This window comes from Pipistrellus kuhlii, unplaced genomic scaffold (assembly GCF_014108245.1).
Source record: "Pipistrellus kuhlii isolate mPipKuh1 unplaced genomic scaffold, mPipKuh1.p scaffold_m20_p_3, whole genome shotgun sequence".
NCBI classification, from domain to species: domain Eukaryota; kingdom Metazoa; phylum Chordata; class Mammalia; order Chiroptera; family Vespertilionidae; genus Pipistrellus; species Pipistrellus kuhlii.
This window is the reverse complement of record NW_023425529.1, coordinates 28,896,449-28,911,552: the sequence shown is the minus strand read 5'-3', so window position 1 is coordinate 28,911,552 and position 15,104 is coordinate 28,896,449. Positions and strand designations below refer to the sequence as shown.

The 15,104-nt window shown below is 40.2% G+C and overlaps 1 protein-coding gene across 5 annotated transcripts in view; it reads left to right on the top strand.

Moving 5' to 3' along the window:
• The window catches only part of ITPR2 (inositol 1,4,5-trisphosphate receptor type 2), a 424,574-nt gene extending 414,726 nt beyond the window's left edge, over positions 1-9,848 (top strand). For all 5 annotated transcript variants that reach the window (XM_036459157.2, XM_045587857.1, XM_045587855.1 and 2 more), the window contains 2 exons: positions 5,270-5,431; positions 6,079-9,848. In XM_036459157.2, coding sequence (XP_036315050.1) covers positions 5,270-5,431; positions 6,079-6,165 — 249 coding nt within the window. In that variant the 3' untranslated portion in view covers positions 6,166-9,848. The remainder of the gene's footprint in view (positions 1-5,269; positions 5,432-6,078) is intronic.
• Positions 9,849-15,104: the final 5,256 nt, after the last annotated feature.

The following is a 15,104-nucleotide window of genomic DNA, read 5'->3' as shown; positions in this document are numbered from 1 at the left end:
CTGGCTCATTCTACTTGAAGTTACCTCATTTCTTCTCCCATGTCCCAGCTTCTTGGCAGAGTTGTGTGTCATCACCTACAACTTCTGGGCTCATTATGTTCAGAACGACATTGTCTGTGGACTCCATATTTGGCTAAGCAATTTGATTTTTAATGTCCGCCTTGAATTCATAACTCACAGAATGACAAGCTGGAAGAGGCATAGAGACACCTGGGGTAACGTGCTAGTGGTACAGATAAGGAAACTGAGACTCGAGGAGTAAGACGTTTTCTCCCTCTTCTATCACATAACGAGATTTTGGCTGAGCTAAAACCAGAACCTAGTGTCCTGACTCAATTATACTATATTGCCTCTCCCATAAATGGAGCATCACATTGAAGAATCACGCATGAAAACAAAACAGGCTAAGCTTTGACTGACACTGACAACCTAATCATTTTATTGAATAACTGCATAATTAAATAAGTAAACTTGATCCGACTGCTGGAGGGACTATTTGAAAGATTTTTGCACTCCGATCTCTTCATCTTCTAGTCATCTTGAAAGGAACATTATTGTTAGAATTCAGGGAGACCAATAGGGGTGTGCTTAGTAAGCCCTGTGTCCCTTTTCAGAGACATGACCAGTTGCATTTGAGAAACCTTGAGAAGCTCTGAATTTCCACCCACCAAAACTTTGAGATCTCACATTCCAGCCTCAGAGTCTAACAGTCAATCTGCAACTTCCCTGGCTATGTACCACCCTGTGGTAAAATATTTTCATTCCTGGTGAAATAAGAAAATGATTTCATACTGACTAACCCAAGTCAGCATGGGAATCTGCTCATCATGATCACGAGATGCACACAAGCATGTATGAGTAACCGAGAAGTAACAAATCAGATCTAACTGCTTTGCTAGAGGGCAGACACATACAAGTCGGCCTGGTGAGGAAGTGGGGTCCTGTGTACTGGCCACTGTTCTGGCTCAGGTTCTGGCTCAGGTTCAAGTCCTGGTCTCAACTTTCTCACCTGCTCAGACTGAGCCCTGCATGGAGTCTGCTCAAGGTGCCATAAGATGAGAGAGAAACCTTGGGGTATTTAATAGGGAGCTGCTTTGAATGAAAAAGCACATGCAGCATTTATTCCAAGAAAACTGTTGTATTCAACTTAATTTTGGTGAAAAGGATGTACTTTCTACACTAATTTGAAGAAATTAGCTTTAAAAGACTGGCTTTATGTGGGGGGGAAAAGAACAGAAACAATTTAGGTTGGTGTGTGTGTGTGTTTTCCATTTCAGTGAGAGATGTAAGATATTCAAGTCAAGTTCTTTAAAAACCAAGAAAAGAAACCACAAAGCATTTGATATGGGGAAAGAATCATAATTACACTTTTTTCCCCTTACTTTCAGATTATGGTCAGTTGATATACAGAGGAAGGGAGGAATGAAACAAAATGCACAAAAGTAGGAAGGAAAAGACTGAGAAACAAGCAGACAACAAAAACAGAAAGATACAAGCAGTGAAAGAAAGATGAGAAAAACCAAAAGAGGATTAAAAGAGAGAATGAGTTTTAGGGACTAAAAGAAAGGATGAGCGAGTGTGTCTGTCATGTACTTTCCTATCCGACCCCTAAGCACAGCTCTCTGTTATTTTTCTTCTTTTTTTTTATTAAGGTATTATATGTGTACATATCTTTTTTTAATATATTTTATTGATATTTTACAAAGAGGAGGAAGGGAGAGAGATAGAGAGCTAGAAACATTGACCAGCTGCCTCTTGCACACCCCCTACCAGGGATGTGCCGACAACCAATGTACATGCCCTTGACCGGAATCTAACCTGGGACCCTTCAGTTCGCAGACCAACGCTCTACCACTGAGCCAAACCGGTTTCGGCTATATGTGCACATATCTTACCAACCCCCTCTCCCACTCCCATACATGCCCTCCCTACCCAGAGGCTGTTGTGTTTTTCATTCTTTGAAGTCTCCTTCCATAAGCATGAGAATGAGCTGGGGTTTGTTCACTATTGTTTTCCCAGTGACCAGCACAGACATAGAAAACACACTAAGAAGTAGTAAATGAAGGGGTAAACAAAGGAACAAAAGAAGAAAAATGTGCAAGAAAAGAGAGTCCTGTGGTCCAGAGGATGGGGTGATGGTCCCCCAAGAGCTGGTTGTTTCCTCAAGAGCCAGAGACTCAGGAATACAGTAATCTCTGCAGGTCATGTCATGAAACCTCACCCATGTTCTCTTTAGCTCAGTTACTATCTTTCTCTAAGCTTGAGAATATTTTGCCTCTGTTTCTTTTGGAAACTTTCTGAAAATTGATGTTTTCACCATCCGCACCTTGGGTATCACTATATCACCTGGTACCTTCTCTCCCCAGGCTCAGCCCCTTCTGTCCCATCAGCCCCCAGAGTCTGCCTTTGTAGACCAACTCTCCTCTCAATTGCTGCCTTCTTGGTTCTCCCAAGAGATGTGCCTTCTCTTTTAACCAGCTGGTGGCAATAGCCTATCTTCCCAACCCCTCGACACTAAGGGCCTTAGAAGAGTCAGCAGACTCTGCCCATCACCACCCCTTCACCCTCACATGAAATACATTTTCCAAGCCTCCACATCGCTATCCTCCAATACCGCCTGGTCCCTCCTGTACATTCATCACAGATTTTGGTCCATGGCGGCCCATAGACCGCCCCCCCCCCCCAAATCCACCCTATCACTGACCTCCCCCGAGATGACTTTAAGGCCTTTGGCATGATTCATCCTGAAAATTATCCTCTGAAAATACAGTGATTTTTTTTAATTATAGTAAAATATGCATGACATAAAATTAACCATTTTTAAGTGCACAGTTTTGTGGCAATAAGTACATTTACATTTTTATGCAATCATCACCACCATCCATTTCCAGAGAATTTTCATCTTCCCCCAAATAAAACTCTGTAACCATTAAATACTAACTTCCCAAATTCACCAATATTTTCTTCGATTTCAGGAACTCTAATCATAGAATTTTTACTTCCTAAAGTTGTTCTATTTATTGAATTTTAAAATTTATTGTTGCACGTTCTGTCCACAGTCTTCAGTCTTACCAAGCAATCCTGATGCATACAGATCTGGGCTGGGATCCCAACTAAAACATTTGTTAGCCTCAGTTTCTTCATTTGTAAAATTCAGATGATAGATAATACTGTACTTAATCCACATACTAAAGAGATAAAGAACTGAAGTTCATTGGATGATTGAAAGGATTCGGTGCTTATAGAACCTGCAGCACAGGTGTGAGAACTTTCCCATCCCCCCCTACCAGTCCCCACAGTCATGCTCCTCATTCCAATCACTGCTTTTGTTGTCATCCTTATCCTCCTCACACTTAGTCTTTTTGATGCCAATTCCAGAGGATACCCCATTCTCTATTGATCTAGCTCTCTGCCTCCACTGCACACCCACCTGGGCTATTGGTGACCAATAGTCTTTGCTGGAGTCACTAGAAGGCATGGTCCATCCTGTCAGTTGCAGACATTTAATACGCCCCCTATTTGACTTCCCATTCCCCACACCAGCTTTTTCAGCTCTTTTCCCTACACTCCATTTCTCTATTTTGCCATCACCCCAGGGGTTGTCATTTATCTTCTGTGCTTTCATAGACCCCAGTTCTTAAAGTTTAGTGCAACAAAAGAACAATGCTCAACCCCTTATTTGGTGAGAGGAGATGAGGTTGAAATCTGCAATTTAAACAAGCAGCCCAGGTGATTTTGGTATAGGTCCACTATTCTTGGAGAGCTGTCTGAAGCCACAAGGTCTTTGAGAGCAACATCTTGTCTTCTCTGACTTGCATCTCTGAATACCTGGCAATAGATGTGGAAAGATTGATGGAATGAATGAATCTGGCTGTCACTCTGCATTTCAGAATAAGTTACCTTTCTCCTTTTGAAATGCTAATTAGCTATAGCAGTTTAAATACAGTTTAAAACTCTTTAAGATGTTTTATTCTTAATCCTTGATCACTCCTTTTCATTGCCATTGGGGGGTAGGGCATTATTAAGAACTTGCTATTCTCAGACTAGAACAACAACTACCAAAAAGGAAAAAAGAACCAAAGATAGGGCTGGGTGAGAATCAGACAGAAGAGCAGAGATATATATGTTGGGCCTTTCCATGGTATCTTAGGGAGGAACATACTGTGTGAACTCTCATTTTAAGAATCTGCCAGGCAAAAGTCTTCGTGGCCACTTTGTAGTGGGCTTTTCGGGAGTAGAAAACATCTTAAGCAGGAAGGTCACTGCTGGGGATGTTGGAAGAAGGTGACATAGGGAAACTGGTAAATAAGGATGCAGACTGACATACCTCGTCAGTGTTGGGAACATACCCCACTTTAAAGGCTTCACATGTGAGCTTTCCCTGTTCCTAGTTTGTGACATGGATAATGTAACTGTTGGGGTCTCTTGTTTCCTCATTTGTGAAATGGGGACAGTATGATTTACATTGCAGGCTTTTTTGAGGATTCCAGATGAAATGTAAGTAACGCACAGCGATTCTCTGATGTTGGGCCATCAGGCAGTTTCCAAGAGGGCTGGGTGTATCTGGTTAACCCTTTGTCTCTACGACAATGAAGGGGACTCGTGTGCACACATACCTGCACCAAGTCCGCCTAGAAAAACGGAAGTGGGACCAGCCTTTGCCCTCTGGGGAAGTCTGCCTCTGAAGCCTCACCCCTTCTGTAGTAAAATGTTTCCAAAGGGAGCAGACAGAGTAACCTAGGGCCATGCCCTCCCACTTCCCTCTTCCTGAGCCCAGCTACAGCTTGTCTTGGGGAAGTGGGAGGTAAACTCATGTGGGTGGCTGGAACTGAAACATTTCTTTTACCACTTTCCTGTTCCTCCACCCTTTCTCTTCTCTGCCCCGGGGATGTGGGGAGGAGAAACAGCTCATGCCTGTGCTGCACCCACACACTTGGATCTCCTTTCCCCAGCCTCCAGAGCCTACCTCATCATTCACCAAGATTCATTGAATGCCTGCAGGGTGCAGGGTGCTGTTCTCAGTGTTGTATCCCGGACCTCCTTAGGAGCCCATAGGAAGTTGGTTGAAATATTTAAGATATTCCCCCAGCTCCTGAGGAGCAGTATTTAACCCCCATTTCATTCCGACCCTCAGCCCCTCTCCAGCCCTGGCTAGAAAGAGTGCTAAAAATCTTTGATTTATATGTTAATAATAATGAACACCTATCAACAGTCTTCAGGCTCCCTTCCATACCTACACCCTTGTTCCTGAATATTTATTTGCTTTTAGGAGAAGAACTTGGACTGGTTTCCTCGGATGCGAGCCATGTCTCTTGTTAGCAACGAAGGTGACAGTGAGCAAAATGAGATTCGGAACCTGCAGGAGAAGTTGGAATCGACCATGAGTCTGGTCAAACAGCTGTCGGGTCAGCTGGCGGAGCTCAAGGAGCAGGTCGGTGGGTCCAGGGAGCTGGGGCTGAGGGAGGGGGAGTCCTTCACCACCTTGAGTGAGGGAGACCCAGAGACTCCTGGGAGCAAGCTCGTGGGATTTATATAAAGAAACCCCTCCCCATCTTGTGTGACCCTTCTCCTTCTCCGAAAAGGGGAAGGAAGGCACGGATGCCAAAATACAAAGACCTCTTTGCACTTTTTTTAAAATAGAAACTCATATTTTCTGCCATCAGAGTAACTAAACTCATTGGAAAGGCAGATCGTCATTAGTTATCTGTCATCGCAGTGCTCTAATCATCCCCTACATCGTGTAAAATTGTTAGCATCTGTAAAAATAATATTGAAAGTGACTGTGGGAGTTGTTAAAATGACTCTGGTGTTGGGGGTGATTATGTGACAAGCAAGGGCTGCTTTAAAAGAACCATGGTTCCTGTTTCTTAACCACAGAGATGGGGTTTGCTTTGTTTTCTCTGTTTATGGAAATGCACTTTGAAAATATCCTCTCTGTTTTGAAGAAACATATTCTCTTTGATCCCAAGACAGCCCTGTAGGTGCTTGGGAATGTTAACCCAAAACGGTGTGGCTCACCAGCTCTGGAAAAGAGTGAGAAAGAAAAATCAGCTCAAGACACTGTCTCTTTCTCCCCAGATGACAGAACAAAGGAAGAATAAGCAGAGACTGGGCTTTCTCGGATCAAACACACCCCATGTGAATCATCACATGCCGCCACACTGATACCATGGGGGAGAGCCGTGACTGGCCTTTCATCAGCGCCCGGCCTGACCGCTGAATACAGAACTGAGCTGGAGGGGAGTGAACAGTGCCTATTGTTGAGAAGTTAAAAACAACCAAGTGCCAAGATGCTGCCTGGTGTAGCTCCGGGAACAATTTATAACTGTGTTTTCATGGTTGAAAAGAACCAAACTCAAAATGCAGCGGCTGGAAAGCACACATCATGCATTCTTAATGCAACATGAAGTGACTTGCTCACGTGGACAGAGAGGGCAGGGAGAGGCAGGGCTGGAGGAGATGCCGTGCAGGGAGAACCACCTTTTGCTAAGTCCCTAAAGAGTCGGTTTTGTCTTAAACGCTGATTTGCAACCTTTGTCACGGTTGGTTGGGCTTTCTTTTAATTATGGCGCATAGGTCAATGATACAGGAAGTCATACTCGGGTGGCTACGTTTTTTACTATAGGAAATAACTGGAAAGATTAAAAAATGAGAGTTGCAAAGAAACATGTTAATGCTTCCAAACCGTAGCTGTCACAGGGCAGTTTCCTTCCTTGTAACACGCAGCACAATGGATCTGCGGCTCTAGCAACTAGTGCTGGGAGCCTGTGCCCCTCAAGCGGACATCACAGGATATGATTGCCTTCTCCCAGATCCAGAGGGGCTCTCAATAGAGAGCACAGAAGGGGATCTTCAGAAAACTTGGGAAAAGCATGTGGTAAATCATGTATAGGCTAAGATTTTCAAAGATTTGAGGAAGAAAAAGCTACAGTAAGCCCCAGGGGAAAGTTTTTTTGAGCATATGTGTGCTATTAAAATATATTGAGATTAATAAATGAAAGTGATTGAAGATGACAGGAAATACTGAGAAACTTATGATAGTGGCATTTTATAAATATGGAGTAAAAGCTATTTGATTCATGTTTGCTGTGCTTAAAAGGAACTGAGTGGTTTTATTGCTGCAGTTGGGGAGGGAGGGGAAAAATCCAAGAACTTTATTGAATACTCAAGAATATGAAGCATATCAATTATATATTTTAAATTGTATTTGTGAGAGCTTTTCAGAATGTAGAAAGATAATAATCTCTTCTCCAAGTTATGTTAAATGAATGCGACCAGAATTTGTGGAAGGAGAAAATAACCTGCCATACCCATGCTATTCTTAGAAATAATACTTCCAGAGTGTTAAAGCAAAATGGGATATTGAAAGTGTTAGGGGACCACTGTGTGGCCAGGGAGCAAGGCACAGGCACCCAAGTCTGGGAGATTATTTGCAAGTTGACCTTTAGCCCTGGCTCCCCCAAGAACAAAAAATTGCCTGCAGAATCTTACTCTGACCTTCTTACCACCAAGGTTGAAGGTCTGGGCAAGGTTTGTGATGGCTGTTTTTAAAGCTTTGAGGTTGTTTTGATGTCATTTAAGCTATTGGGCCCTAAAATTTTTACAGTTACTCTAGGCAGATTAGAAAGGATGCTTGGAACAGCCCTGTTAAAATATAGACTTTGAGAGAAACTGTTGAAACCTTGATCAACAAATGTTTGCGCTGAATCTCCTGTCACCCCCTTAATCCCAGCCCCTCCCCAAGTTGAGAATTCTTCACTCTGACATGATAGTCATTTTTCTTGACCAGTTGCTGAAGGACCATGGTCCAGAGACGAAGAGATTGAGATATATATCTGCAGGCAGCACAGAACTTTGAACCTATTAGGCAATCAATAAATGTATGAGAATCCCACCATCACTAATCACCCTTAATTCTTTATTAAAACTTTAAACCCTCTCACATATTTTATTTTTTAAATGTCTTCACCAAAACCTAAGTAGAACAAAGCAGCCATTGTTTTCACCCAAGACCATCATTGTTATAACATTATTAGATAACTATTTTAATTAGGCAGAGAGTTTGGGGAATAGGTAAAAGAAAAGGAGTAGATGGAGCATGTTCTAGTATAGGGACCTAACTCACAAAATCAAATATTTTTGATGTCTGAACAGCAAGAGAATAGATTAATTTTTACTGATGAGAGCAACCTGTCTTTCAGATGATGAACTGTGTAGTATTTGCTGGCTCTGAGATAGTTCTTTTTTTGTAGGACTAAGACATTGGGTTAGTGGTAGCTCATTGTTTCTCAGCATATAGTCTCTTTAGTTCTGAAAGATTGCAGCTAAAAAGATGCTTATTTGTTCAGAATTAAAATATTTCTCAGTTGTGCTTCTTTTTCTTTTCTGCCTAAGTACTGAAGAGATTACAAGGCAAAATGAACAAAACAAAGCAAACAAAAAAGGCATTTTTGCAGGCTATTAATTCATGACAAAGATATTAATGCAGAAATTTGACATCTGATTATATGTTACATATATGTTTGTAATGCAACTGGAATATTTTACCTATACAAGTATTAGTTAATGTTATCATATTTATATAGTGACATTAAATGCAATCATTGTTGAATTTGATGTTAAGGAAAATTTTTCCTATTTATTTGTTAAAATCCACATAAGGTTAAATGTATCAGTCGATGCTGAATAGTTTAATGAAAGTAGGTTTCTTAAATTAAAATATCATTTTTAGATGAGAAAATGTTTGTATCATATAAGATTATAATATAAATAAATTGTATACTTGTAAAATTTATCATTTTCTTCCCCTTAAAAAGTTAGTTTAAAAAAGGGCTTACTTTCTTAAATATTGAACTTTTTTCTGTTGATGATGAGAATGCAGTTTCTAGATGGTTGATAATATCTGGAAGATATTTCATCCAAGTCAGAACTGTGTGCATATGTCATATTCTTCACTCACAATCCATTCTTTTGAATGCTCTTTTAGTTTATAGTTGTTTTATTACAAACAGCAATGCCCCGGGACTAAAATGAGTGGAAAGACTGGGGATCTGGGGTCAACAAAAGTGAAGACTGGGGCTTCCTTATGATTAGGGGAAAGGAGTAAATGACAGATGCTGGGAAGAAAAGAGCTTACCCCCTCCCCCCGCAGTAAACTGGGACATAATAAGTAATTATTGCACAGACATAATGACATACCAGATTATAGACTCAAGAGATGCTGCTTAAACATGCAGAGGACAGAGCTTTGTGGAAGAGTAGCTATAGGGAGCTACTCTAGGCAGTAGAGTAGCTCTGTTCCTTCAGCTGGTCTTAAAGTTACACGGAATAACAGGCGGCATATTCTGACCCACAGACCCTTTTCAATATGCCATGACACATATTATAGTGCAAAACAGAGTGGACCAGGCATCTGAAACAAACATAGATGCCACAGGAACCAGGCAAGTCACTTGAATGGATGAAATGGTGGCGTCCACACCATACATGGGAAGCAGAGAGGCCATGTTTCTATTTGCAAAATTTGACAACTCATTCCAGTATTTAGAAAATCCCTGAGGCCAGTTGAAGCCATCTAGTCACTCATTTGTTATATCCCTTCTAGTCACTCATTTGTTCTCTCTGAAATCATTGTAAAGCTATTCCATTTAGTAGAAGAGAAGACTAAAACCAAGCACAGGAGCTAAAATGCATGTGAAACTTGAGAAATTTGCAAACAAATCCAGTTATCATCTCTGAACTGGCAGGTTTCTACAGACTTGGATAATTTATCCAATTATCAGACCAGAACTTCTCATTTCACCAATAGATGGTTTTCCCCTCAAAGTAGAGGGTTGCTCTATTTGCTGGGGGGGGGGAAAAAACACACCACATGATTCTAATATATGTTATGATCAGATAAGTATAATTTATAAATTATTAATAAAATTAGATTTGTATAACTATTTTACGTGTGATACTTTAAGTGTCTTGTTCATTACATACCATGTTTCTAAATAACATATCCATTGGTATGAAAGTTATTATTATTGCTATTTTACTTAGAGAGAGACATGAGGGGCAAAATATTGATGACTTGAACTAATCTGATGAGCTAATCCAGCCAGTGGTTGGCAAACTCATTAGTCAACAGAGCCAAATATCAACAGTACAATGATTGAAATTTCTTTTGAGAGCCAAAAACTGACTTCCGCACATGGGCCACGAAGTTTCAATCACACAGTACTTGCGCGCCCACACATGGTATTTTTGTGGAAGAGCCACACTCAAGGGACCAAAGAGCTGCATGTACTTCTGAGCCACAGTTTGCCAACCACTGAGCTAATCCATATGGAACATTGTGCCCAGCATTTATGCAGAATTGGTCAAAACCCTAATTGGCCAACTGTCTAATACCCAGCATAGACTAAATGGGCACAGGGCATTTGATCATCCAGGATTTCCTGGTTGTTAACACGCAGCACTTCAAATGATAGTTTCTCTCAGGTGAGAGGAAATCTCCCGACGGCTGAAATCAAAATGAGTTGCTTGTCTCATTTTTAGTTCTTATAAGTGTATTTCTAGTATCACGTGAGCTCACTCATCTCGGGAAAATGATGAACATGAGAGACCGATGAACAAGAACAGCATTAATCAGACTGTCGGACCTCAGAGGGGAGGTAAGGGAGGGTGGGGATAAGGAAGAGAGATCAACCAAAGGTCTTGTGTGCATGCATATGAGCCTAACCAGTGATCATGGGCAACAGGGGGGTGAGGGCATGTGTGTGTGTGTGGGGGGGGGGGGTTGGGATGGGAATGGGGGATGATGACGAATATGTGATACTTTAATCAGTAAAGTAATTTTTTAAAGTTTTTTTAAAAATGAGTTGCTTGAATCACATGCAAACCATGAATAGAGTTCTTTGCTCATGTGGCCTTTTTCCAGTATGCCACAGTTTCTTGAAGACGTATGGCAGAAATTGCTTTGTTTTGTTTGGAAATCAGAGGAAAGGTTGGAGGAGGGCAATTGGACAATGAGTTCCTCCTGTAATGAGTGTAATTGGCACGAAGGGCAGGAGTATGCAAGTTGAGGGGAAGGCGATGGATGTCCGCAAGTTACCCTTCCTTTGGCCAACAAGGGTGCTTTGTGTCTTACGAGGCCAAGTCTTCAGGGCAGAACCACAGACTAGAAATCGGTGAACTTTAGCCTCTCCTAGGTTCCTCCCGACAGCAGGATTGCTAAGATATCACATGGAGTCAACTACACGGCAAACAAAGAAACACAGAAGTCAAATTTTATGCAGATAGAAAATGCTTAAGAGCAGAAATTACAATAGTTGTTGAATTCAGTTTAACTCAATTTAACAGAAAATTCTGGTTTTTGCACTTCAATATGGATTTTCTTCTGAAGTCTGTTTCCTTTTAACTCCAGTTATTGGGGTAAAAGCAGGTCCAGGTAGAGTTGCCCTCCTCACAGCTGTGGGAATGTGCATACAGAGCGGATTTCCTCAGCACATCCTTTCAAAAATTCTCCTCTAAAATTGATATCTATAGGAAAAAAGGTTCTGCCGCTGCTCCCTGCTCCCATAACTGTTCTTTTAGTTTTGTTTTTATAATTATCTTCCCTTTGGACAATTTTATCTGTCTTTCTGTAAGCCATAACCTGTTCCTTCTCTTTCAATGTAGATCAAATGTTTCTTTGTGATTCTGATCTTCCCAGCAGTATATTAAAATAAAAATTCTCTGAAGACAATACCTTAAAATTAGACCCAGTTTTATAAAAAAAAAAAAAATATTCATTTATTTTATATTAACTTGACTTTATCAGAGAAGCAAAATTATGATAGATAGCATGGACTGAGAGATTTACAGTGGGGTTTCCTATTATGCAGTCATAGTGAACAGCTCTTTGGAAAGCTGGCGCTTCTGCATCTGGTAGTGGGTCTGAAGTCACTGTAAGTCAGGGGGGCTGGCAGTCAGGATGAAAAGCTGGGTGTGAAGCAGGAAAGAGCAATGGCAGACTGGAATTCATGGGGGCAGATTTGTATCTATAATACTTCTCACCATCTCCAAACTCTATGGCCCATGTGACCTAAAAAAGAAGCTGGTGGCCTTCACCATGGAGTTGCGTGTGCCTCTTACCCAGGACTCAGAACTCAGAAAACTGAAAAGGGTCTAGTAGGAGCTGGAGCACTGCAGGCTGGCTGCTGCCCCACACCAACCGAGCCAGGAGGTCAAGCTATGAGCTGCAACAGTGCTTTTGCCTACTTCTTCTGAACTTAATGGCTATTGTTTCACTTCTAACTTCCACATCTCATGAAAATATCTCCTGTGGTCAAAATTAACCTGTAAGCCAATGAGAAAGGAGATTCTGGGAAATGTAGTTCTAGCTAAGCCAAATTGACGTAGTAGTACAAAGCCACTTCTCTGGAGTAGGCCTTAATGCTCTATTAATACCAATAGCGATGCTCTGTTTTATAATGGAGGCACAGACACACATTTGCTAGTACCCACTGCACTTTGGTGGAAACACACGACTAGTTCTGACCAATGGATTGTGAGTGCAGTTGACGAGCTGAAGCAGTAAAAAGTCTCTGGACAACCTCCAGCTCTTTCTCCCCCACATCAATCATGGAGGTCAAGATGAAACCAGTCTGAATTCCTGAGTCACCTCTTTGAAGGGAACTACTCTAGAGACCTTAGATAATCTTTTTTATTGTGTTTTTATTGATTTCAAAGAGGGAGAGAGAGAAACGTCAAATCATCTATCGGCTCCTCCTGCATGTCCTCTACTGGGAATCAAGCCTGCAACCAGGGAATATGCCCTGATTGGGAATCGAACCATGACCTCCTGGTTCATAGGTCAATGGTTAACCAACTGAGCTACACCAATTGAGCTAGAGATTCTTAATACACACAGCAGAAGTGGTCTGAGTGAGAAACTTTCAGGTATTAAACTATTGAAATTTCAGAGCTTTTTTGGTTGTTAAATAAATGAGATTGGGGAGTCTATGATTGTTACTATAGCATTAACCTCCCTACCTAACATATGTATAAGTTACCAGAAAATTGACCCAAGCATAAAACTTCTGGAATGTATTCAATAAAAATATAAAATAAAGAAATACCTCTATATGCAAAATACTCATTAAATCATTATATATAATTCAAAATTTGAATGCAGTCCAAAGATCCAATAATTTGGGTATGTTTAAAATTTATGAATTAGTCATGGGATAGAATAATATAAAATCTATGTGAAGTATATAAAATGAGACAATCTTAGAAAACAGGCAGGATAAACTTAAAAGGTGGCTATAAATTAAATGTACACTACTAACTATATAAAGTATGTTTCTCAAAATTTAACAAAATACTCTATAATTAAAATTATTTTAAAATAGCTGTAGTGTTATACATTATTCCTGTTATTTACTTTCTAAACATTTTTAGGTTTTAAAATTGATTTTGTAGTTTAATAATATTTTTAAAAGAAATTAAAGTTGTATTTACTCCATCAAATATTTCCTAAGAATGTATTTTCTCAAAATATTTATGTTTTCATAGGATCACTGAAATTGTAGATTAATGAATATTATAGCCACAGTTTATAATGGTTTAAATAAGACATTTAAGAAAAATTACATGATATTTCTATGGACAAGAGAGAAAAATTTGTCCTGTATCAGATTAGTTTTCTGCAAGTGAACAATTCTAAATGTGAGATTAAAGTAAAATATCCTTGGCCTATTGTTAGATCTCTGTCCTTGGCCTTTTCCTGACCGACATTTATTTCAAAGTCTGGAATAAAGAAGTACATGGTAAAATTATAAAATGTGGAGCTGACATAAAGTTGGGAAAGAGAGTGAATATGAGGAACGATAGTGTAACAATAATGTCGAAAAACTGAACAAAGCTATTCTAATGAACTTTAACTGAGAAATATAAAGTTTAGCTCCAAAAAGCCCAGTTGCATCAATAGAGGATACAGCAGACAACCATTTGTGTAAAAATCAAAGAAACCTTGATATTTTCAACAACCTTTAGGTCCATATTTATATATTCAGTTATTTTAAAATGCTTATTTAGTGCTTATTATATTTTAAAAATATTGCAGAGGTCCAGGCAAAATCTAATAAGGGTTTTATTTTAGAGAGCAAGCACTGGGGATAGAAAGAGGGGTTGGTTACAAGAAATATTCAAAAGGAGTATCTACAGAATATGGTGTTCAATTGGGTGAGGAATGAGGAAGGAGAAATCCAGAATGAGTCTTGGGCTTTTACTGGATGGATGGGAAAATGTGATGCTGTCCATTGAGATAGGGAATACTGGAAGGCGTAGACTGGGGTGGGGCTATGGGGAGACTAGAAGATGCATTTATATTTGGACATACTGAGTTTTATTTAAGAGACATCCAGAGAGAATTATCTGTTAGATAGTTGGATATATAGGTATAGAGTTCATGAAAGAAGTTGGTACTAAAGAAAAAATATTTGAGTCATTGAGATATACGTGACAGTAAGACCAAATGAATAAACAAATGCTAAAAGACAGAGAGTAGACATTAAAAAGAGAAGAAAGTCTAGGATAGACCCCCAAAGAAAATCATAGATATAAGAACAAAAAGGAGAAAGCTTTGACTCACTCTCTTAATTTATTTGAAAACAGGTAGTCATCCCCTTTTACGTGAGAACTATATTCTGAATCAGTCAGTTTCCATGTCAACCTTCCCTTCCACCCTTTCTTCTATCAAACTTCTTATTCTACCTCTAGAGATAGATTTTCTGTATATGACACCACATATAAGTAGAATGGGGTGGATGAGAAGTAAGGTGCATCCTGACATGTGTGGACAATGGAGGAAGAGTGTTGTGAGTCTGCAAAGGAAGGGCATTGGGAGTAATGCTTACTGGGCATTGAGGTTCTCAATATATTTTGAATAAAAAGTAATGCACTGCCGAAACCGGTTTGGCTCAGTGGATAGAGCGTCAGTCTACGGACTGAAGGGTCCCAGGTTCGATTCTGGACAAGGGCATATACATTGGTTGTGGGCACATCCTCGGCAGGGAGTGTGCAGGAGGCGGCTGGTCAATGTTTCTCTTTCATCGACATTTCTAGCTCTCTAT